Consider the following 25,983-nt stretch of genomic DNA (forward strand, 5'->3'; position numbering starts at 1 on the left):
CAGGTGAGGCAAGTATAACTTAATCTGAGACCCACAGGGGCCATTTGGGAAGCCATCATTAGTACAGAAACACTGACTGTGGAGAAGAAGACTAGTAAACTAGGGGGAACTTGGCTGTTCTAAAGGTACATCAGAAAATTCCAGGTGACTGGCCAAGTGAGATAAGAGTGCAGAACTACTACTACCACCTCCTCCTCCTCCTCCTCCTCCTCCTCCTCCTCCTCCTCCTCCTCCTCTTCTTCCTCTTCCTCCTCCTCTTCCTCCTCTTCCTCATTTTCCTCCTCCTCTTCCTCCTCTTCCTCTTCTCCTTCTCCTCCTCTTCTTCCTCTTCCTTCTTCCTCCTCTTCCTTCTTCCTCCTCTTCCTCTTCTTCCTTCTTCCTCCTTCTTCCTCCTTCTTCCTCCTCTTCCTTCTTCTTCCTCCTCTTCCTCCTCTTCCTTCTTCTTCCTTCTCTTCCTTCTTCTTCCTCCTCTTCGTTCTTATTCCTCCTCTTCCTTCTTCCTCCTCTTCCTTCTTCTTCCTCCTCTTCCTCTTCCTCCTCTTCCTCTTCTTCCTCCTCTTCCTTCTTCTTCCTCCTCTTCCTTCTTCTTCCTCTTCCTTCTTCTTCCTCCTCTTCCTTCTTCCTTCTTCTTCCTCCTCTTCCTCTTCTTCCTCTTCTTCCTTCTTCTTCTTCTTCTTCTTCTTATCCCCTCCCCCTCCTCCTCCTCTTCTTCTTTTAATGTTTATTCATTTTTGAGAGAGACAGCACGAGCCAGGGAGAGGCAGAGAGGGAGCCGCAGAATCTGAAACAAGCTCCAAGCTCCAAGCTGTCAGCACAGAGCCCGACAAGAGGCTCAAACCCACAAACCATGAGATCATGACCTGAGCCAAAGTTGGGTGCTTAACCAACCAAGCCACCCAGGTGCCCCAAGGGTGCAGAACTTCTTAAGATCCGCAGACTTGTGTAGCACCCATAATGCAAATCCAAATAAGTGTTTTATGAATTCCTATATCCTTCCTGAGCTGTTCACCTCGTGGCTGTCACCACACAAGAACTCTGACATTGAGAGGATAGAGCTCATGGTCTGGAGAGTGGTTTATGTGAATAACCAGAGTTTCTAGAGGATTGCATAGTCATGGCCTTCATTACCCCATTTCGGGTAGCCACCAAGGAAGTCTGTCCTTTTTAAGGGATGGGGAGACAACATGGTTGAATTAATATGGGTTTCTTAGATGTCTTGGCTTTCCAAGAAGAGCCAGATATGCAGATTTTTATGTGGCTTTTGGTTTTATGTTAGAAACCATTTGAAAAAACATTTTGGTACAAAAGCAGTTTGACAAAACTTTATGTGGGCTATATACGTTTCCCTGTGTCCTTCCATGAGACCTGGGGGGAGAAAGACCTGGAGTTTTCTGACATGAGAGGCTTCAGCATGCAGTATACATCCATACTGCTTGGTGGATGAGAAGGCATTGTTGCTGCCTCCTCTTCGCGGTGACTTTTCCTAAAAGCCTAAAGGAAACAAGGAATGATAGCCACATCAGAGGCAGAACCCAAGACAGGCTTGCAGTCATCAAAATTTGCAGTAGGGCTGCTCAAGTACTCTCCAGCAGAGATGTTTGGGAGAATCCCACTCTGCTCAGACCTTCCTTCCTGGATGTAAGAATTATCTTTAATCAACATGGAGAACTCATGTGAGATCAGAGTTAAAGGCCAACTGAGCCACAAGAGGATCAAGCCTTCCAAGCAAATGGGGTAGGATAGACACTGGTCATCTCAATCCTTTGTACACTGTGTGGATGGCCATGGTTAGATTTCATAAATGGCCCCCAATTCACGGGTGAAGAATTCTTCTGTGGGTGAAGAATCTTCCTTAGAACGGCCTGGTCTCCTACTGGGGCTCAGTACACAGCAGCCAGTCTGTTGGAGAAGGAAGATTTTTGCCAGCGATGCCAGAACACTCCAGGCAAAGGCCTCATGGCCCTAACCTTATAGCTGTTCTGGATACCAGCCTGTATGGGACCTAGCAGTTACAGTGCTTTCAGTCCATTGTCAATCCACCAACACTGCACATTCTGCCCTCACTAGTGATAGCTCTTCTCTGAGCTCTGTCCAGTAGTAGTTCCCTGCATTTGGACCTTTGCCCTGTGACCTCCCCATGAGGGACACCCTCTACAGTCTTCTCAATCTCTCCCAACTTTTCCTCTCCTCTAAGTCTGCTGTACTTTTCCTCCTCCAATTTGGTGTTAGCTTCTCTCTTCTCTGATGCCTGAACCTTTGGCCTGATGCCAGCCCTCTGCTATCCTTATGTTTTCTTACATGGTTGTACCCACAGGTGCAAATGTTTCAAACCTCAAGGGTATATTTGTCTTTCTGAAATCATTGATCTTGAAGACTAGTGCTAAACAAGGTGTTCTTATCATTTTAAAGGTCACATGACTTAGCTTGGGCTGCAATAACAAAATACCATAGACTGAGTGGTTTAAATAACAGATACTTATTTTCTTATAGTTCTGGAGGCTGGAAGAGATCAGAGTGCCAGCATGTTTGGGTTCCGGTGATGACCCTCTCTGTGGCTTGCTTTCTTGCTGTGTCCTCACATGGTAGAGAGAGAGGAGAGTGTGACCTTTCTTCCTCTTCTCACAAAGGCACCAATCCCATTATGGAGCACCACCCTCATGAACTCATCTAAAACTAATTATGTCCCAGGGGCACCTGGGTGGCTCAGTGGCTTAAGGGCCCAACTTCAGCTCAGGTCATGGGCTTAGGTCATGATCTCATGGTTCGTGGGTTCAAGCCCCACATTGGGCTCTATGCTGACAGCTCAGAGCCTGAAGCCTGCTTTGGATTCTGTGTCTCCTTCTCTCTCTCTGCCCCTCCCCCACTCGAGCTCTGTCTGTTTCTCTCTCTCTCTCTCTCTCTCTCTCTCAAAAATAAATAAACATTATGGGGGTGCCTGGGTGGCTCAGTCGGTTGGGCATCCAACTTTAGCTCAGGTCATGATCTCACGGTTTGTGGGTTCAAGCCCTGCATCAGGCTCTGTGCTGACAGCTTGGAGCCTGGAGCCTGCTTTGGATTCTGTGTCTCCCTCTTTCTCTGCCCCTCCTCACTCACACTTCATCTCTGTCTCTCCTTCACATATATATAAACATTAAAAAAAAATTTTAATTAAAATAAATAAAAAAACATTAAAAAATAAATAAATAAACCTAATTATGTCCCAGAGCCCTCTTGTCTAGATACCATCACTGGGATTAGGGCTTAAACATATGAAGTTCGGGGACATGCAGACATTCAGTCCATAACATCTATGGAAGGAAAGTGATTCTTTATGACCAGTATATGAAGTGCTAAGTCTTCAGGGTCACAGGACACAGTGTCAGTTTTATAGAATAAAACCAGTTGGTGACAGTGGTGAATATTAACACAGGCGTGCCTGGGTAGCTGAGTCGGTTGAGCATCTGACTTTGGTTCAGGTCATATCAGGGTTCATGAGTTTGAGCCCCGCATCGGGATCTCTGCTGTCAGTGCAGAGCTCACTTTGGATCCTTCTCTCCCCCCTCTCTCTGCCCCTCCCCTGCTCTCACTCTCGCGCCTGCCCTCTCTCAAAAACAAAACAAAACAAACCAAGAATATTAATGTTTATTATTTATTTTTCAGAGACAGAGTGTGAGCAGAGAAGGGGAAGAGAGAGAGGGAGACACAGAATCCGAAGCAGGCTCCAGGCCCAATGCGGGGCTCGAACTTACAGGCTGTGAGATCATGACCTGAGCTGAAGTCAGACACTTAACCGACTGAGCCACCTAGGGATGGCTGCTCCTTCATTTTATGAAGGGAAGGATAATAGCACAAATTACTTTTGTCTGGCATCCTCCACATTTAATAATTTGAAAGCACTTTTATCTACCAAATTGCAGATAAAAGAAAAAGTTAAAATTGACAAAATGAAGATGCCACCTTCTTAATTTTATTATAAAAGTAAAATGTTTCAATGATTTATCAATTTACAAGAAAAAGACTCAACTTTTAGCACAAAATATAGAAAACAGCCTTCACAGATATTTGGCTGCCAGGATTCTAAATATAAATGATTTTGCTGAAGGGCGCCTGGGTGGCTCAGTCGGTTAAGCGTCTGGCTTCCGCTCAGGTCATGATCTCACGGTCCATGAGTTTGAGCCCTGCGTCGGGTTCTGTGCGGACAGCACAGGCCTGGAGCCTGTTTCGGATTCTGTGTCTCCCTCTTTCTCTGCCCCTCCCCTGCTAATGCTCTGTCTCTCTCTGTCTCAAAAATAAATAAAAACATTTTTAAAATTTTTAAAAAACAAATGATCTTGCTGAAAGCAGACAATTTCTAGTAAGTGTTATGAGAAGAATTAAAGAACATAGTGATATATTGGGGTACCCATGGTGTCTTAACCTTTTATGTATCACTTTTCTCACTATAGCAGCTTGAATCCAGCAACTTTCTTCCCCAACTTGAAGGGGAGAAACCTCTCCACTATTTGGACCTCTGTTAGAACATTAACTACATCTTTGTAAAAGGAGATTTCAAAATGGAGCAAACAAGACTGGCTAAAAGGTCTCTTTTTAAAACAGAGTCAGGTGGTGGCGGGATGTGGGTGGGGAGTTACTCACAGAGCTGGATGTCCTGGTGGACCTGATGTGAAATTCCTGTGGAACAACAACACTTTTAAATGGTTTGCTAGGATTATTTACGTATTGAAAGTTTCTAGTTATGCTTTTCTAAAATCAATTAATTATTTTTAATTTATTTAAATCCAAGTTAGTTAACAGTGTAATAATGGTTTAAGGAGTAGAATTTAGTGATTCCTCAGTTACACATAACACCCAGTGCTCATCCCAACAAGTGCCCTCTTTAATGCCCATCGCCCATCTAGCCCATCCCAACCCACCTCTCTATAATTATGCTTTTAAAAAAATACTAAAAATAAAGGTTCAAGCTGCCAAAATACATCACATAATTAATTGATTAAATTAAATTAAACAGGATCAGGCATAAGGGAGGAGAAACTTATGCACATCCTCACTGGGGAAACCATGAACTTAAACAATTTTTTTTTTTTTAGTCAGCTGCAAGCTCTCAGCCTGGACTTAATTTCCTCCTCACCATGACACCTGAATCATCCACATTCTTCACTTCAAAAAAAGCCAATGTGATTTAATAAGTTTCAATCCCTCATTTGCATATTAACTCTACCGATCTCAGTTAACCTAATTTAAATCCCTGTTTTGCCTAGAGGAACTGAACATTTACTACACTCCTACCTAGCTTTTTGCCTGTATAACTCTACCCCTTCTTTGTCTTCTTTAGGATCCAATTCAAGTTTATATCTGAGTCTGTGTCTCCCAAATTGGAATTCTCATTGCCCAAGATATGCTTATTTTCTTAAATTTTCAGTGAATTTTTGTTGGTTGACATCTTGTACACAACTTTTTTTTTTTTTTTTTTTTTTTTACATTTTTAATTTTTTGATAGAGAGAGACAGAGCACAAGTGGGGAGGGGCAGAGAGAGAGGGAGACACAGATCCGAAGCAGGCTCTACACTCCTAGCTGACAGCACAGAGCCTGGATGCGGGGCTGGAACTCACAAACCGCGAGATCATGACCTGAGCCGAAATTGGATGTTTAACCCACTGAGCCACCCAGGCGCCTTGAATTTTTTTTTTTTTTTTAATGTTTACTTTTGAGAGAGAGAGCACGAGCAGAAGGGCAGAGAGAAGAGGAGACAGAGAATCTCAAGCAGGCTCTGTGATGACAGCAGCGAGCCCCATGTGGGATGAACCATGAGATCATGACCTGAGCTGAAGTCGGACTGACGCTCAACCGACTGAGCCATTAGGCACCGCCCCCCCGCGATCTGCCTTTTTAAAGTTTAATTATTTACTTTGAGAGAGAGAGTGCACACAAGTGGGGGAAAGGCAGAGAGAGAGAGAGAGAGAGAGAGAGAGAGAATCCCAAGCAGGCTCCACACCATCAGCACCATCAGCACCCAGCCCCATGTGGGGCTGGAACTCACAAACCAAACTGTGACATCACAACCTGAGATGAAATCAGGAGTCAGACACTTAACCGACTGAGTCACCCAGGTGCCCTCAGAACTTTTTAGACTCTTTTGTATAACCTCATTTATTTTTTTCTTGATTGTTCATACTTAAAACAGAAGCCGAAGTTTGCCCAGAAGGCTATCACAGATCATTCATTTTTAGAAAATAAGTCTTGGGGCGCCTGGGTGGCTCAGTCAGTTAAGCGTCCGACTTCGGCTCACGTCATGATCTCACGGGTCGTGGGCTCGAGCCCCGCATCAGGCTCTGTGCTGACAGCTCAGAGCCTGGAGCCTGTTTCAGATTCTGTGTCTCCCTCTCTCTCTGCCCCCCCCCCCCCACTCATGCTCTCTGTCTCAAAAATAAATAAACATTAAAAAAAAAAGTCTTTCCCAGAAATTCAGTTCACATTGATGAATTAATTGCCCTCATCCACACCTGCCAGTAGACAAATAACCAGAGAAAAAATAGTAATACTGATAGTATGTATGCTTTGAGGCATGACTTCAGTATGATTTGGAAAATGCTCTACTTATGGACCTCTATAGGAACCCATATAAATAAGAGACCATTACAGAACTTTTGATGCTCTGCTACAACTAAGGAGGTAGCTGTAATAAAAAGTGGACTTCTGCAAAACTGTTTCATGATATTACCTATAATGCAGAGTACCAGCAAAAATGGATTTATTCAGTAATAGCAGACAATTACGATTGATTAGAGCAAGCTGTGACAAAACTTTATCCAATTCTGGAGATCAAAGGAAAGGAGGCTTTGTTATGTAAGAAAGGAGAAGTTAGGAGGGGCTGTTGTAAACCAAAATTCCATTGGGGTAAACTGGGAGCTCAAAGGTGTAGTGTCTTCTCATTGGCTGGATTGTTTTGTTGTGTTTTTTTCTCATTGACTGGATTGTGACTGTCATGTCTTTCTTAGGCTGGGCTTTTGCCAATGTCAGGAAGGAAATCCTCCTTTCTTCTGCTGGAATGATGAACTACTGGTTTCTTCCTGTTGGGTCTGCCATTGATGACCAGTGGTAGGGCATGAGCGTCCTCTTCCTACCTCCCAAGTCCATTTTATAAGGTTTCCTTTATAAATGTTCATATTTACCCCTTTTGATCAAGATCTTTCCTTAAAAGCATCACAGATCAAGGATCAGATTTTAGTGGTTTTGTCACTCAGTGCCAGAAAAAGGACCTTTCCTGGTTGTCATGTCCTAAGTTGGAGGGAAAGTGGAAACCAGTTGGAAACCACTTAAGGCCACATTTGAGTTAACATGGAAGGTTAGGAGGGAGAACTTCCAGACACTTCCCATCTATAATATAAATTTACCAAGATCATAAATATTGGAGATCGTCTCTTTATTGGGTACGTCATTCTTACAAAAGTTTGACCAGCAATGATATACAAAACTTAAAATTATTAAGTTTACAAAACAGAGGAAGTAACGTGATAATTCCAAATTGTATGATAGTTCTAAACCAGGACCTTAGGTCTGAAAGTAGCCAATTGAAATATTTATTGGCACTCTTTCTGACTCAGGGGAGTAAAGCTCTCACTATGGAGGCATACCTGGAGTGTGTATCCTCCTGGAAGTCTCCAATTAAGAGAGGCCATGAAAACAGAAGAGTGAATACTGCAGGAGCACATTGAAAGAACTAACCAAGTGAATTTGGGAAGACACAGTGCAAGTATAAACATGAAGCAATAGTTGATCAACTTTTTGCAAAACAGCAAAGTTTCAAAGATGTTTTAAAACAGTATCATTATCTTAAAAGAACCGTGTGGAACCAAATATGTTATTGATAATACAGCCTATAAATTTTAAATTCAGAAACCATGAATTTCAGTAAGAATCTCTGAATATCGGTTAATAGTTCATATTAAAGAAAGATTTTGTGAAGGGACGCCTGGGTGGCTCAGTCAGTTAAGGATCTGACTTCAGACTTCAGGTCATGATCTTACAGCTCATGAGTCCAAGCCCCACATCAGGCTCTATGCTGCCAGCTCAGGGCCTGCTTGGGATTCTGTCTCCCTCTCTCTCTGCCCCTTGCCCCCTCAAAATAAAAAACTAAACTTAAAATATATATATATGTGTGTGTGTGTGTGTGTGTGTGTGTGTGTGTGTGTGTGTGTGTATACACATATATGTGTGTGTATATATTTTTAATATATATATATATTAAATATAAATTTTTGTGAATTCTGAAGCTTCTAACCCTTCAGAAAAAGCAAGAGAAAAATTAATTTGTCACAGGATCACAATGAGGCTGTTTCCAAAAGGCCATAGTCAAAAGAAGAGGTTTCCCCTTTCGTGAGGGCTTGGAAAATGCAGACAGGGGTCCTTTCTTCCCGTAAAAGAGAGACAAGAAGCAACAGTGAGAAAAAATGCACGCAAGATCCAAACATCTTGGGAAAGTCGTCTCATCAGATGTTGTCTGCTTCACTTTGGGAAATCTTTACTTTCAGATTAATAGGTGGTGTGCAGGTCCAGTCGGGTTTGGTTATTTCTTTAGCTCCATCATGTAAATCCAAGAGTCTATTGCCTGGAGTTTGGTGGCACAAGACTTGGTGTGAAGTTCCTTATAAGGGCCTTTCCAGTGAGGCAGTAGAGTCTTCTGGAGCAGTCTTTTCCTGGTTGTAAGGTGTGATGCTTAAGGTCATCGTCTCCCAGGAGCACACTGTGAAAAGATGGCTCTACCGAAGCATGGTTACTTTTAATAGAACCAACTAGGCTTTTACAATATTGAAGTATATGTCCTTTGTTCTTTTATCAACTGTGGATCAAAGGAGGCATAGCCAAATGCATTGGCCATCCTGTGACTATCTCAAAGGGTGAGTCTGTGTTCCCAAAGGGGTGGATCTGAGGTTTAGAAGGACTAACAGCTATGCTTTCAGCCAAAATATTTGGAAGACCTCTGTAAATTTTGCCAATTGACCCTTTTTTAAAGCATATTTATTCATTTTGAGAGAGAGCATTGTCAGCACTGAGCTCAACATGGGGCTCAACCCACAAATCGTGAGATCATGACCTGAGCTGAAATCAAGTCAGAGGTTTAACCGACTGAGCCACTCAGACTCCCTACCAATTGAGTCTTAACCATGCTGTTAGTGCATTCAGTCAACCCTGAGGATTGAAGATGGCATGCTAATGAAAGTTTCGTAAAACCAGCTAAACAGTGCAGACTTGTCAAAGCACCTGTCCAGTGAAATGGGTTCCCCTCGCACTAGAGAGTTGGAGAGGGATTTTCCCAGGTAGGGATAATCTCTTCTGAAACAATTTTAGCCATGGTAGAATGACTGACCTGTCTACAAGGGAAAGCTTTGATCCAGTGAGAAAACATACAAACCATGATTAAAATATATTTATATCCACAAGATGGGGAAGCTGTATGAAATCCATTTTTTTAACAGGTTTCCCTGGATTATACTTTGGACAGATGGGATGAGTGAGGTAGGTACTTTGTGAGACCTTATTAATATTTCCCAACCAAAATTGGTTCATGAATGTTGTCATTTTCTCAGTAAACCTATGGTTTGATGCATGTACAGTTGTAAGTAGGGAGAATTTTAGAATTTCTGGTAGAGCTGGATTGTTATTTGCTCCAAACCAAAGTTCTCTATTACTATTGAACCAACAATTATTAGATTTTCAATACTGTTTTTCCTTTGGGTGTCTCTGATCATTCCTCACCACCCAAATTATCACTTGGGATAACATCTCTTTGGACCAAGACAGAGGTTTGGCTACTGGCCTCCTCGCAAGCAGCATTTTTGGTGGAAATATCAGTGAGGCGCTTTCTTTTGGCCTCCAGGGAGTTGAGTCTGGAATGCCTGGAAAGCTTAATAATATCCAGAGCAGCTGGCAAAGGTATTGCATCTAATAAAATTTGGACATAGGAGTCATTTTTAATTTTATCCCCATTGGAAGTAGGGATATATTGTTGTTTCCATAATATTCAAAAGTCATGAGTTACCCCAAAGGAATACTGACCATGGGTATAAATGCTTGCAGTTTTACCCTTGACTAAGGGTACACAAAATACACACACAAAATTAACATAAAAATACACAAAAATAAACTCAAAATGGATGACCTAAATATGAGGCGGAAACCATCAAAACCCTAGAGGAGAAAACAGGCAACAACCTCTTTGACCTCAGCTGCAGCAATTTCCTGCTCAACACATCTCCAAAGGCAAGGGAAATGAAAGCAAAAATGAAGTTATTGGGACCTCAAGATAAAAAGCTTCTGCACTGCAAAGGAAACATTCAACAAAATTAAAAGGCAACCGACAGGATGGGAAAAGATATTTGCAGATGACATATCAGATAAAGGCTTAGTATCCAAAATCTATAAAGAACTTACCAAACTCAACATCTGAAAACAAATAATCCAGTGAAGAAATGGGCAGAAGACATGAATAGACATTTTTCCAAAGAAGACATCCAGATGGCCGACAGACACTTAAAAAGATGCTCAACATCACTCAGCATCAGGGAAATACAAATCAAAACCACACTGAGATACCACCTCATGCCGGTCAGAGTGGCTAAAATTAACAACTCAGGAAACAACAGATGTTGGTGAGGATGTGGAGAAATGGGAACCCTCTTGCACTGTTGGTGGGAATGCAAACTGGTGCAGCCACTCTGGAAAACAGTGGGGAGGTTCCTCAAAAAACTAAAAATAGAACTACGCAGGGCGTCTGGGTGGCTCAGTCAGTTAAGCATCCGACTTCGGCCCAGGTCATGATCTCCCGGTTCATGAGTTCGAGCCCCACGTCGGGTTCTGTGCTGACAGCTCAGAGCCTGGAGCCTGCTTCAGATTCTGTGTGTCCCTCTCTCTCTGCCCTTCCCCCACTCGTGCTCTCTCTTTCTCTCTCTCTCAAAAATAAAAACATTAATTAAAAAATTTAAAAAAATAGAACTATCCTAAGACCCAGCAATAGCACAACTAGGAATTTATCCAAAGAATACAGGAGTGCTGATTCATAGGGGCACATGTACCCCTATGTTTATAGCAACACTTTCAACAATAGCCAAATTATGGGAAGAGCCTAAATGTCCATCAACTGATGAATGGATAAAGAAGATGTGGTTCACATACAACAGAATGCTACTTGGCAATGAGAAAGAATGAAATCCTGCCATTTGCAACAACGTGGATGGAAATGGAGTGTATTATGCTAAGTGAAATGTCACTCAGAGAAAGATAGATATATGTTTCCACTCATATATGGAACTTGAGAAACTTAACAGAAGACCATAGGGAAAGGGAAGGGGAAAAAATAGTTTCAAACAGAGAAGGAGGCAAACCATAAGAGACTCTTAAATACAGAGAACAAACTGAGGGTTGATGGGGAAGGCGGGGGGAGGAAGGGAAAATGGGTGATGGGCATTGAGGAGAGCACTTGTTGGGATGAGCACTGAGTGTTGTAAGCAATGAATCACGGAATCTACCCCCAAAACTAAGAGCATACTGTATACACTGTATGTTTGCCAACTTGACAGAAAATTATATTTAAAAAAAAAGACCTAAGTTATCATATAATCTAGAGCAGTATAAGGTGATATGTACCAGGGATGAGTAAGTTGAAGGCTGGACAAATCCATGACAAATGTCCTATGTAGGGTCAACAATGTCCATAAAAAAGATAAATCTCTGATGGAAGTCCTCGGGCCATCCCTCGTCAGAGATGGGCCCCCGGACAGGAAGGGTCAGGTCCTGTGGGAAATGGGCAACCAGGGGGCTGGATCTGCAGTTACCTCTGGGAATTTTACTTTGCTGCGTGGAGAGGAGATGGGGATGAACCTCTGAATGTGGTGGCATCCATGAAGGGTGACATTACACTACAGCAAATCCAGTTGCTCTTCTAGGTCTCAGACTCCAGGTCCGCCCAGTGCAAACTACGGGGAAATGGAAATATTAAAATTAATCATTAGTCCTGACAGAGTGATAGATATATAGATTAGTGGAACAAAACAAAGAACCAAATGAACCCACACATAAAGGCCCAACTGATTTTTGACAAAGATGCAAAAGAACTTAAATGGAGGAAGAATATGCCTTTTAACAAATAAATGGTAATGGAGCAAATGGACGCCCACAGGTAAAATATAAGTAAATAAACAAAAATTAAACCTTACCTAAATTTCACACCTCGTAAAAAAACTCACTCAAAAGGAATCATAGATTTAAATATAAAACAAAACTATAACATTTTAAGGATAAAATTTGGGGGACTTAGGATCAAGTGAAACGTTCTTAGACTTGACCTTAAAAGCACAATTCATAAAAGGAAAAAATGACAAATTGGACCTCATCTAAGTCATTTTTCTTAAAATGAGAAAATTCCAGGGGTGCCTGGGTGGCTCAGTCAGTTAAGCATCTGACTCTTGATTTCAGCGTAGGTCATGATCTAACCCACGGTTCGTGGGTTCGAATCTTGCATCGGGCTGCACTGGCAGCATGAAGCGTGCTCAGGATTCTTGCTTCCCCCCCTCTTTGTCCCTACCCCACCCCCAAATAAATAAATAAACATTTTTTAAAAATGAGAAAGCTACAGAGGTGAGCAGATTAGTGGCTGCTGGGGGTTAAACATGAGGGGGTTGTTATAAAGGAGTAGAATGAGGGAAGTTGTCGTGGTATTTCAGCAGTTCCATATCTTGATTGAGGTGATGTTACATGAAGTTACACGTGATAGAACTGTATAGAACCACACACACGTATCTGTGTGCATATATAAACTGGTGGAATTTGAATAAGCTCTGTGGACTGCAAAAAAGTAGAATCATTAAATATTAGATTAAAAACAAAGTCACAGGGGAGCCTGGGTGGCTCAGACAGTTAAGCACCGGACTTTGGCTCAGGTCATGATCTCACAGTTCGTGGGTTCAAGCCTCGCGTTGGACTCTGCTGACAGCTCAGAGCCTGGAGCCTGCTTCAGATTCTGTGTCTCCCTCTCTTTCTTCCCCTCCCCACTCGCACTCTGTCTCTCTCTCTCTCTGTCTCTGTCTCTCAAAAACAAATAAACATTAAAAAAATAAAATAAACAAATAAATAAATAAAAACAAAATCACAGCCACACAAAAGAAACTGCCATGATGACTAAAAGCCATGATAACTTCCTTTCACTAGAAGGTAAAGGCCAATTGCAGAGTCACTTGAGTTCCCAGTAGACAGACATGATGACAAACCCAGAGGTCCTGAAATGCAGAGAACCAAGAGGGGGCTCAGTTGATACCCTAAAGGATGTCCTTTCATAGCCCCTGTCATAGTTGCCAGTTGTATGGTTTCTTGAGGGATATCTGTCTCCCCATGTCTCAGTCCACCATAGACCAGGTAGCTTACAAACAACAGAAACTTGTTTCTTGCATTACTAGGAGCTGGGAAGTCCAAGATCAGGGTGGCAGGAGATTCAGTGTCTGGTGAGACTCCAGGAAGGAAGGAAGGTGTTCTCAGGGGATCTCTTTTCTGAGGGCACTAATATAATTCATGAGGGCTCCACTCTCAGGACCTAAGCACCTCCCAAAGGCCCCACCTCCAAATATACCACACTGGGCATTAGTTTTTAATCTGTGAATTTGGGGTGGGGGACTTCAGTCTATATCCCCCTACTAAAATGTCAGCTCCATTCCCTTATGTGTTTCTTCCCTGATGGGCAAGTTCAGTCTCAGCATACAGTAGCAATTCACATAGCATGAGATAAATATGTAAGCAGACTCAGGTAACTTACTTGAGTGCAGAAAGAAGGATTTACTACCTTTTTCTATGGTGTCCTTCTCTCTCCCTCCCCAGAGTCAGCTGTGATGATGGGGCTGTGGTCTGAGCCCAGCACAGTCCTGCAGGGCAGCCAAATACTAGCTCAACAAAAATTCCATTTCCTGGGGTCCTACTGTGTGTCAGGCCCTGCGGCAGACACATTTTATCTCAATATGATGTGCAATACAGAGATTTAATGTGCAAACAGATCAGAGAACAGGGCCATAGCAGAGAATGGTTGGGGTTCGAAGGAAATGAAATAGGGAGGTGACAGAAAGCTACAACCACTACTTCTGAGGAGGTGACTCCAGGGGAAGAGGATTCTGGACAGAGGCAACTTCAGGGCAGAGGCCTCAGGCAGGACTGAGATGGTGCATTTGAGAGCGAGGAGAAGACCCTAACCCATGCTGGAGGAGGAGGGCATGGAAACCAGGTCATGCAGGCCCTGTAAGCTGGGATGAGTTTGGTTTGTTCTAAACCAAATGGGAACCACAGATGGACATGCTGCTCTGAGGGAGGCCTGGGCTGCATGTGGTGATACTGGTGGAGGGGGCCAGTTTCTTTGTGCAGGTGCCATGCTGCCGGGAGCTTCTGGAGCGGGGAAGGGCAACTCAGAGAAGGCAAGTGAACACTTGATATACCTTCAGGTTGGTGGAATCTGAGCCTCATGTCCGACATGGCTTTGATCTGTCCGTGGGTACTGTACCCCAGGAGGCTCTGCCCTGTGATGTCCTTGGCAGGAGTAGTGGGGGGAACCACTGCAGGGAAGGACTACATGTTAGGCAGAACTCTTTTCCTTCCAGGGCACTTAAACCCAAATATAAGTGGTTTTGCCAAAATAAAATTATCGATTCATTCATCAAGCTCACAGGACAGCTTTAGGCACAACTGGATGCAGGGCTCAGTGAGATCAAAAGGGCTTGTCTCTTATCTCCACTCAGCTGCCTCTTTTGGCTTAGTTTTCAGGCATGCATCTCTTTAAAGAGGAGAAGTTGCTGCTGGCAGCCCCAACTCCCAAATCCTGGTGCATGAACTCCAGGGTCCACAAGAGGGTTCCCCTTTCCTCACAATTCCTTGCAAGTCCTTTGAATGCCTCTCATTGATGCACCTCAGGTCACATGACCACCCTTGACCCCCATCATTATAGCTTTGGGTTGAATATGCTCTGATGACCAGGCCTGATGCATATACTCAGTAAAAACTTGAATGAGTGAACGAACAAGTAATTACTGGACATACTTACTTGTTCACTGTTAAAAGCCAACTTTTCTTTAGGCTCTTCTCCATTTCTCCCAGTAAATTAGCTATATTGGTCTGCTTAGGGCTTGAGGTGCTAAATGATTAAGTTCCAGAGCTTGGCTTAAAAAATGAAAATCACCAATATTAAGGAGACTTGTTATGAACTGAATGTGTCTTCCAAAATTATGTGTTGAAGTCCTAAACTACTATCTGATGGTGCGGAGATAGGGCCTTTGGGAGGTAATTAGATTTAGATGAGGGTGGGTCCTCCATTACAGAATCAGCATCCTTATAAGAAGCATAGAGACACCAGAACTTTCTTTTTCTCTACTATGTAAGGACACAGCAAAAAGATGGCCATCTACAAGCCAGAAGAGCTCTCATCAAAGAATCAAATTGGCCCACACCTGGGTCCGGGACTTCCCAGTCCCTAGCACTGGGAGAAATAAATTTCTCTTGCTTAAGCCGCCCAGTCTCTGGTATTTTCTTATAGCAACTGAACAGACTGAGACATTCACCAAGAGATGAAGGAGGTTCCCCTTATGGGCATCTGCAGAGCAAGATGGTGTCTGTTCTCATGAACCAGTTCACAGAGTCTTTTAAGACAAGGTATCAAACTGAGAATATTCAGAATTTCAACCTTGCTCTCCTGCTTAATTACTATGGAGACACACACATTTACTCCTATCACCAAACTGTCTTGTTGACTGTGAGAAAATAAACAGACACCTGCCCTGCTGACCGGGGACCAAACACGTCACATAGCACAGTGAGAAAAGAAGTACTATGCCTCTGTAGATGAACTTAAAAATCAAGAAACACACTAGTCCCAATCTCAGTGAAGACTTCTATGTTGCTAAGTCTTTAACAAACCCAAATGTATCCCTCAATTTCAAACGTGCAGCAGATGTAATCGTGAGGACAAACTTAGGGGTAGCACTGGGTTTGTGTCCGGCCAGACATCAAAGCACAGAGAGGGCAGAGAAAGAGGAAGAAGGTCACTCCAAATGAGGAAGTGAGGGGTCTCAAGAAGAAATACTATCTTGGTTTAACTGTGGAAGGGGTATTCTTGAAAGAGGTAGAGAGGCTGGGGAGGCATTCCTGATAGGCTGAGGGCACATATAAAAATGCCCAGGGGCACAGAACTGCTGGGTGGACTCCAGAGGAGAGCTACCCCTGGCTGCGGGAGAGGGCAGTCTCAGGGCAGCCAAGACAGAAGCTGCAAGGATGGGCTGCTGGCACTGGCTTTCCAGGTGAGATTTGAGCTGATACCCAAACTGATACCCTGGGCAAATCAAAGGGTCAGAGCCACCAGGAACCATTTGTCTCAGATGTTCCAGCATCACCTGGAAAACATTACCCTTCACCCCCTCCCCAGCAGGTTGGCTGCTATACAAGCAACCCCAATGGGAGACCAGAAAGCTGGTTCAGAGGACCCTTCACCCATGTGCTCAGGGCCATCTGATCTAACCAAGGCCACCCATACAAGGTACAAAGGATTGAACTCTAATGACTGATGTCTACCCTACCCCAAGAACTGAGCCCTACTTGGCTCAGCTGGACTTTAACTCTCCTACAACACAGACCAACCCCCACCCCCACCCCCACCATGCTGCAGGCAAACAATTACTATACGCAGGGAGTAGGGCCTGAGTAGGCCTGGAGGTGGGCATATACTTCACAGTGTTGGGAAGAAACTGAGCAGACTGGCCAAAAAGTCCCCTGACTATAAGCCTGCCTGGGCTTCTACCCTGTTTCTACCCCCAGCCCTCCTGCCATCAGGGGTGGGGGAGAAGCATCACTCCAGTTATAGGAGGCAGCAGTCATTTCCAACCCCAACACATGGTAGGCTGAGCACTGTGGCTCAAAGCCCCTTAAGCCTAGGGTCACCATTCTCTCTCCAACGTGCTTCAAACTAACATTCTCTTCTTGACAGGAAGCATAACTTTTGGAACAGGGACACAGCTACAACCAACATACAAGTTTTGCTGAACTGACATTTTATTGACCTTTGGGAAATTAGTTTCCAAAATTTTTTAAATCAAAAGACCCCACAAACCAGAGGATACGGGTCCATATGTTGGTTCGACCACTTCTTTCCTCTGTGCCCTGGCACACTGGCAGCAAAGACAATGAAGGCCACAGTATGCAGAGACACTAGGAACATTGGCCACATCCCAGGACAACAGGATCTTCCTTCTCTCAGGACCAGAGTGATGGCCATGATTGAACATCCTGCTATCCCCAGTAAGGCAACAAAAGTCAAAGACCCCTTACCACAGAAGCCAGTCCTTCTATTCGTGAGCCCAGTTTTGTTCTCAATCTCTTCACACACAGTGATCAGAACCCCCAATATTAAAGATGGCTTAAACAATAAAGCTTTTATTACCATACATTCCAGGGAAGTGTGAGACAGTCAGTTCCAGGGTCGGATAAATCCATGACGGGTACCATGCGTAGTGTAAACGATGTCCATGGAAAGGATTGACCTTCTCTGGAAGCCCCCAGTAGACACAGCTCAGCTACTCTTGACCAGAGCTTGGTCGCAGGCACACCTGAACCAGTTGGAGGGAGCAAATGAGGCCCATCACGGACTCCACCACTCATGATTCTCTCCTTTAAAGAGTGGCGACCATGGAGGTCTTGCTGTTCCAGAGCACGTTGCGGTGCCTGATGCACACCCTGGGCACCTGCCAGGTGGTGGAGCTGAGATGGTTTGTATCATGGAAACTGGCAGCAACTTAACACTGCCAACAGCCTAGGCAGGTCCAAGTGCAACCTAGCTCCTGAAAACTTCCCACACACCTGCCACCCCAGCGCACGTGTTGGGGTGTGCCAGGTTTAGCTTTCAAATGGCTACTCTCCTCTCCTTTCTGAGTGAGGTTTTTCATGTTGAACAAGGTGCCAGCCCTAGCTACAGGCTTTCCAACATCCCCTGTCTTCTTATGGCCTTTCTCCAGTGTGGACTTTCTTGTGCTGAAGAAGGGTAGAACTATGTTTGAAGGCTTTCCCACATTCTGTACACTCATAGGACCTCTCTTCAGTGTGGAACTGCTGGTGCCGATTGCGGTAGGACCTGGTGGTGAAGGTCTTCCCACACAGGCTGCACTCATAGGGCCGTTCTCCAGTGTGAACTTTCCAGTGCTGATACAGGCCAGAGCGGGTCACGTAAGTTTTCCCACATTGCTTGCACTCATAAGGCCTTTCTCCAGTGTGAACTCTCTGATGAAGAAGGAAGCTATGGTTGTATTTAAAGAACTTCCCACATTCCCTGCACTCATAGGGCCTTTCTCCAATGTGAACTTTCCGGTGCCGAATGAGAGTAGACAGAACGCTGAAGGCTTTCCCACATTCGCTGCACTCATAAGGCCTTTCTCCAGTGTGAATTCTCTGGTGCAGAACGAGTGCATCTTTGCGGTTGAAGGTTTTGCCACATTCATCACACTTGAAAGGTTTTATGCCCGTGTGAACCTTCTGGTGCTTCCTCAGTTTAGAGGGATAACTAAAGGCCTTTCCGCACTCAGTACACACATGGGATGTTTCTCCAGTGTGAATTTTTTGGTAATTAACATGGGTGGATTTCTCCTTGGGGGCATTTCCACCTTTTGGACATCTAAAGGGTCTCTCTTTGGGGTGGGTTACCAGGTGGTCAAGGAGCGCAAAGGCCTTTGGGAAGGCTTTCCCGCAGTCACTGCACTTGAAGGCCTTCTGTGTGGCGTGGACTGCCTGCTGCTGTTGGCTACTGCAGCTGGGTTGGAAGGCTTCTCCATGCTCGGTGCTCCTGTGTGGCTTCCCCTTGCCGTGGGTGGCCTGGTGCCGGAGAAGACCTAAGGTGGTAGGCACGTCCTTCCCAGACTCCCCAAGCAGAGAGGGCTTCTCTGACAGGTAGACTCTGTAACTCTTCATCTGCTCTGTAGGGGTTTCCCCATCCTTCAGGCTACATGGACAACCTGAAACATAAAAGCCAGTTACCGAGAGCTGGATTAGAGACAGGAGGTACCTACATCACAAACACACATCAGACATACCAGAAAGCAGTCCACAGAATTGCCAGGAGGTTGCTAGAAGTCTGGGTGAGGAACGGCTGGCCCAGTAGAACAGGGCTCTGCCAGATCACAGAGTAGGAAAGACCTCAGCAGGGATGAGAACACAAAGATGGGAGCAGTGCCAGGGGAAGAGGTGAGGCCACCAGGTCACTCCTTGCAATGTGTTTCAAGTAGGGCCTCCACTGCTGGTGACAGTGGGCACTGTGAAGAGGATGTGTCTGCACAGGTGAAAAGGCAGCTGTAACAGAGTAGCTGGTCTTGAAGTATTATTTAAGGATGTGTACACATCTCAAGTCACTAGTAGCTCTACACTGGCGTGGAGAACAGGGAGGGGGGTCATCTAGGTCCTGAGAGTCATGGTAGGGACAGAAATCACATACTGTGTCCACAAGGGAGAGGAAAGGTGGGAATAGTGTGTGGTCACTGGCCTCAGTACCAAAAAGCCAAAGCACACAGATGAGCAGCATGCTGTGAGCCCATCACTGAAACCAAGACATGTCTCAGCCCTACTCACCAAGACCAGGACCCCTCCTGGCCTCAACTCTGCTGACCAGAGTCAGGTCCACCATGCTGGGAACCCAGAACTCTTCTTCACTCTCCAGCTGGGCAACCACATGGCACCTTGAAGATGCAAATCCTGGGAGGGAGAACGGCAGTAAGAGGCCAACCCAAGCCAAGGCTTACCCACTCCATCCCCCACCAAAGGAAGCTCATGTCACCATGGCAACCATGAAGGAAACAGAGTATTAGAAAAACAACATCCTCGGGGCACCTGGGTGGCTCAGTTGGTTAAGCATCTGACTTCAGCTCAGGTCATGATCTCACGGTTCCTGAGTTCTAGCCCCACGTCAGGCTCTGTGCTGACAGCTCAGAGCCTGGAGCCTGCTTTGGATTCTGTGTCTCCCTCTCTCTCTGCCCCTTCCCTTCTCATGCTCTGTCTCTCTCTCCCTCTCTCAAAAATAAATAAGGATCAAAAACATTTTTAAAAAAAAGAAAAGAAAAAAACATCTTCTGCACAATTAAACATGTGTTAAGCAGTAGACCCCATGTTGTGTTTTACCATAATCTTTTAATAGAGCCTCCCATGAAGTAAAACTGACATAACTTAAGTAAAAAATAGACAAACGATAATAGTTGGAGAACTTTCAATAATGGACAGAATCACTAGGAAGAAAACAAATAAGTATACAGCACTTGAACAACACTAAAAATCAACTAGACCTAACAGACATCTATAGAGCATGCCACAATACAGCAGCAGAATGCATATTCTCACATGTTCACATGCACATGGAACATTCTCCAGAACAGACCACTTGATGGGAAATAGACTTTTGAGGACTGAAATCACACAAAGTATGATCTCTGACCACAAAGGAATTAAAATAGAAATCAACAACAGAAAGAAATTTGGGAAACTCACAAATTTATGGAATTTAAATACAACACTCCTAAATGACCAAAAGACAACTACAGAGCACTCTGAAATGAATGAAAATGAGAATACAACATGCCCAAAGTAATGGGACATAGCAGTCCTTAGAAAATAGGAAATTAGAGCTATACACACCTCTGTGCTGTTTCACTTCTAACAATCTGACACCAAAAGTGGGTAGGTACAGGGCAGGTGTTCCACACCACTTCTCCAAATCTCAGACATCAAGCTGGTGTCCAAGGATTCCATTCAATTCTCATATTAACTACCCAGAGTCAGCGTCAGATCCCACAGATTAAGGGCTCAGTCCCACAGGACTTCTGCTACTTCAGACATCAGTTGAAAGTCCCAGACCTCCCACACTTCTGACCAAGTGGCTATAAATCAGGGATTCCCACAATTATTGATCCCTTCTCAGGTTCAATAGTTTGCTATAATGGCTCACAGAACTCAGGAAAAGAGTTTACTTACTATACCAGTTTATTATAAAATATAGAACTCAGAAACAGCCCAATGGATGAGATGCAAAGGGCAAAGTATGCCAGGGTAGAGATGGGGGTGGAGGTTGACGAAGTAGAGGGTTAGAGGCATTCACGCCCTCTGGTGGTGCCACTTTTCCCAATAACCCAGAAGCTCTCTGAAGCCTATTGTTTAGGAGTTTCTATGGAAATTTCATTATGATGTATAATTAATTAAAGCATGGGCCACTGGTGATTGGTTCAGTCTCCAGCCCCTCTAATCTCCCTGGAGGGTAGGGTTAGGGGACTGGGAGGATAGGGGGTGGGGCAGCTCAATTTTTAACCTTCCAATGGTGCCCTAGTCTTTCTGGTGGCTACCCCCTATCCTGAAGCTATCTAGGGGCTCCCAGCCACCAGCCATCCCATTAGCACACAAAAGATACTCATCATTTCAGAGATTCCAACAGTTTTAGGAGCAGTGCTAGGAAGTGGGAACAAAGACAAAATATATATTTCTTTTTATGTCACAGCACCCATATTTAAAAAGAGCTCAGGGGCACCTGGGTGGCTCAGTCAGTTAAGCATATGACTCTCGATTTCAGCTCAAGTCATGATCTCATGGTTCGTGAGTCTGACCCCTTGTCGGGATCCTGGCTCACAGTGTGGAGCCTGCTTGGGCTCCCTCTCTCCCTCTGCCTCTCTCTCTCAAAAATAAATAAATAAACATTTTTTTAAAAAAATTTTTAATGTTTATTTATTTATTTTTTGAGACAGAGAGAGACACAGCACGAATGGGGGAGGGTCAGAGAGAGAGGGAGACACAGAATCCGAAACAGGCTCCAGGCTCTGAGCTGTCAGCACAGAGCCAAATGAGGGGCTCGAACTCACGGACTGCGAGATCATGACCTGAGCTGAAGTCGGACACGTAACCGACTGAGCCACCCAGGCGCCCCTAAATAAACATTTTTAAAATAATTTAAAAAAATTAAAAGATCTCAAACCAATAGCCTAACTTTAGTCCTCAAAGAACAGGAAAAAGAAAAACAACTAAACTCAAAGCTAACATAAGAAAGGAAATGGTAAAGAACAGAGATAAATGAAATAGAGATTAGAAAGAGAGAATCAGTGAAACCAAAATTGGGATCTTTGAAAAGATTAGCAAAATTGAAAAACTGCTACCTAGACTGACAAGAAAAAAATAAAAGAATCAAATTATTAAAAAGAAAAATGAAAAGGGGGACATCACTAACAAAATTACAAAATAGAAAGTTAAAAAAAAAATTTTTTTAACGTTTACTTATTTTTGAAAGAGAGACAGAGTGTGAATGGGGAAGGGCAGAGAGAGGAGACACAGAACCTGAAGCAGGCTCCAGGCTCTGAGCTCTCAGCATAGAGCCTGATATGGGACTTGAATTCACGAACCATGAGATCATGACCTGAGCCGAAGTCAGACACTTAACTGACTGAGCCACCCAGGCATCCCTAGAAAGGTTTTGTTTTTTTTGTTTTTTTTTTTACATTTATTTATTTTTGATAGAGATGGAGTACAAGTGGGGGAGGAGCAGAGAGAGAAGGAGACACAGAATCTGAAGCAGGCTTCAAGCTCCGAGCTGTCAGCACAGAGCCCCACGCGGGGCTCGAAACCACAAACCGTGAGATCATGACCTGAGCCAAAGTCAGACACTTAACCAACTGAGCCACCCAGGTGCCCCACCCCTAGAAAGGGTTTTAAGAAAATACTATGAACAACTGTACTGTATGCCGACAAATTAGATAACTTAGATAAAACAGACAAATTCCTAAAAAAGACACAAACTACCAAAACTGACTCAAGAAGAAACAGAAAGTCTGATTATATTTAAACAACAACAAAACTTCCCCCATGGGGGTAAGAAAAAAAGTCAGCCCAGAGGGCTTCACTGATGAATATTAACACTGAAATAAAAATTTCCACCAATACTTGACACACTCTTCCAGAAAACAGTAGAAAAGGGAACATTTCCCAACTCATCCATTGAGGCCAAAGTTACCCTCATACTCAATTAAAAAAAAAAACAAAAGACATTATGAGAAAACTACACACTGGTATCTCTTACAAATAAAGATGCAAAACTCTTCAACAAAATACTAGCAAAGCCAATCCAGAAATACATAAAAGGATTATAAACTACGACAGAGTGAAAAACGTCCTAGTAACACAAGGTTGAACTATGAAAATCAATTACTGCAATACTCTGTGTTAACAGAATAGACAATAAAAATCACACAATCATCTCTTTTCTTTTTAATGTTTATTTATTTTTTTATTTTGAGAGAGAGAAAAAAAACACATGCAAGCAGGGGAGGGGCAGAGACAGACAGACAGACAGACAGACAGAAAGAGAGAGAGAGACAGAGAATCCCAAGCAGGCTCCACACACAGCACAGAGCCCAACTCGGGTCTTGATCTCATGAACTGTGAGACCATGACCTGAACCAAAACCAAGACTCCGACACTTAACCGACTGAGCCTCCCAGGCCCCTGCACATGATCATTTCCATACTCATGGGAAAGTACTAGACAAAATCTAATGACCTTTCATGATAAATGCACTCGGCAAACTGAGAAAAGAAGAGAAATTCCTCGCCTGAAAAGGTGAGCTGCAAAAAACCCACAGTGATTATTAGTGAAAGACTAAATGCTTTTCCCATAAAATTGAGAATGAGACAAGGATATCTACTCTCACTAATTCTATTCAATAAAGTACTTGAGGTTCTAGCCAGGTCAGTTAAGCAAAGGAAGAAGTAAAGATATCTCTATTTGCAGATGACATCACACCACATATATGGAAAATATCAAGGAGTTCACTAAAAAAAAAAAAAAACAAACAAAACTATTAGAACTAATAAATGGGTTTAGTAAGGCCACAAGACACAAAATCACTATACAAAAATCTATATTTCTATACACTAGCACTGAACAACCTAGGATGAAGTTAAGAAAACAATTCCACTTAAAATATCATCAGAAGGAATAAAATACCTAGGAATAACTTTAGTCTTATATGCTGAAAGCTACAAAACACTGTTGAAAAAAGTTAAAGACGACTAAATAAATGGAAGGACATTTCATGTTCTGAATTGAAAGATATTAAGTGGCAACACTCCCCCAACTGAGCTACTGATTCGAATTCATGGCTCAAGCTTGGACCAAGGAGGACCCTATAAATTTTCTTTTGGAGAAAGAAGGCAAAACCCAGAGCACAGAGAGGCCATGACTTCAGCAGAGTCACAGAGACAGTCAGGGCCGAGTGGGATTTGTTGGGCAAACTGTAAACTTCTGAACCCCAAGCCCTACTACAGGAGGCCGTGGGGCAACAGCTATTGAGGCTGCTAACAAGGCTGCTCAGAGAGAGGCAGGGGAAGAACACACAGCCCATTGCCAGTACTCACAGCACCAACCACAGGGAACCTGGGAAGGAAGCAGCCTCTGTGGTGGGGTTTTAGGATGAACACAGCTTCCTAAGGGTAAAAGGCAGAGGCGGTCTGTTAGGAAAGAGTGTGAGAGACTTACCCAGCGAGCCAATAAGTGCAAAGTTCTCTAGCATCACATCACGGTAAAGGCTCCTCTGAGTCAGATTAAGGAGCCCCCACTCCTCCCGGGAGAAATACACAGCCACATCCTCAAAGGTCACCAGCCCCTGTAATGATGGATTGAACTGAGCCTTAGGGGTCAATAGTGGGCAGACAAGCCAACCAAAACACAGACAGAGGAACACATCTAGGCCCTTGATCAGTGTCCCAAGGTCCTGCCTCATCTCTCACTGACATCAACTTTCCCTTTGAGCCCCAAACCCCTACTCCCACTCGACACATACCCTCTACCTCCCTCCTCCTAAGACTCTTACCTCAGAGGATTGCCAGGGCCCCCAATTCCATTGGTGCCTCTCTCCTCATGTTACTATTGGACTCTGCATCCTGCCCACAGCAACAACAGGCTGGTGACCAGATAGATGCTATCTATGTCCCCAGCCAGACACACAGGTCTCACCCTATCTCCTGCTAGCCAATTCCCTCTAAGTCCCAGAGATCGCCTCCCAGAGACAAGCAAACCTAGGCTCACCCTTCTGTCTTAGGTCCCAGACCCTTCAGTTTGCCCCCGGTGTCTGACATGCACAGAACTCTTTGTACCACAACTTGATAGAGCTCCACACCCCAACACAATCTCACCCGTTCAGCCCATTGGCAACTCGCTGGACTTCCCTTACATGCCCATCCTGCACACAGTGTCTCCGGTAACACCACTGACAGCAATCACAATACCATCCTCACTCAGTCCAGCCCCACTCCTCCATGGCTCAGTGTTAAGGGCATCTCCGCCTCCGCACTCTGCACTGAAGACCTCCCTACCCAGGCCTGTCCCTCGCTTCAACTCTCAGCCGACCAGACCACACATGGATCTCCAAGACCACCTCTGCCTTTGACCAGGCTGCCCCTTCACCTGCACAGCCTTCCCCGCTTCTCCTGAGCTCATTCAGAACCCGACCCACTGGGTGGGGATCAGGGCTGTCAGAGCCTCTGGCACCTTCCACTTACCAGCGCCTCCTCGGCCATCGGAAGCTGTGGACGGAGCTTGGCTGCGATAGGCGCCGAATTCCGGTCTACTCAGCTCAAATCCGTACCTACCACCCCGCCTTGGGCGCAGGAACCTCCGGCCGACCGCGGAACCTTCGAAGCTAGGTCTCCTCCGTGTAAAATGTGCTCAAAGACCAGGGAACCGCCCGCGGGAGGCCCTGACCCTCCGGCACCCGTTCCGCAGTGGGCGACACCGAGTCTTAGAAAAATGGGGTTATTTCCGAGGGTCACGGCGCGCGCACAGGCGCGACGAGGGTCCCCGACCCTCTTCTCGGCAACGCGGCTCTCCAAGTGCTGGTCTCCACCCACAGCTGCAAGAAGAGCACAGCTAGAGCAACGCCGGAAGTCCGACCGCCTCCAGACGCCTTCATTAACTTAGCTCCAGCG

General features: G+C 44.5%; 1 protein-coding gene across 5 annotated transcripts; it reads right to left on the reverse strand.

The window, feature by feature from the left end:
• Positions 1-870: 870 nt before the first annotated feature.
• Positions 871-25,976, reverse strand: ZNF584 (zinc finger protein 584). Of its 5 annotated transcripts, XR_006197027.1 has the most exons (8): positions 25,558-25,976; positions 24,536-24,662; positions 19,604-19,726; positions 17,433-18,993; positions 14,446-14,562; positions 11,809-11,949; positions 4,615-4,650; positions 871-1,491 (listed from the first exon to the last, which is right to left on the reverse strand). XR_006197027.1 is itself a non-coding variant. In XM_042918077.1 (4 exons), exons 1-4 carry the CDS (start codon positions 25,573-25,575, stop codon positions 17,987-17,989), a joined length of 1,275 nt encoding a protein of 424 aa, XP_042774011.1. In that variant the 5' UTR covers positions 25,576-25,976; the 3' UTR covers positions 16,961-17,986. The 5 variants fall into 5 exon arrangements, 1 of the variants encoding a protein (XP_042774011.1); XR_006197025.1 differs by lacking the exon at positions 14,446-14,562; XR_006197028.1 differs by lacking the exons at positions 14,446-14,562; positions 24,536-24,662.
• Positions 25,977-25,983: the final 7 nt, after the last annotated feature.

Source organism: Panthera leo, chromosome E2 (genome assembly GCF_018350215.1).
Source record: "Panthera leo isolate Ple1 chromosome E2, P.leo_Ple1_pat1.1, whole genome shotgun sequence".
In the NCBI taxonomy this organism is placed as follows: domain Eukaryota; kingdom Metazoa; phylum Chordata; class Mammalia; order Carnivora; family Felidae; genus Panthera; species Panthera leo.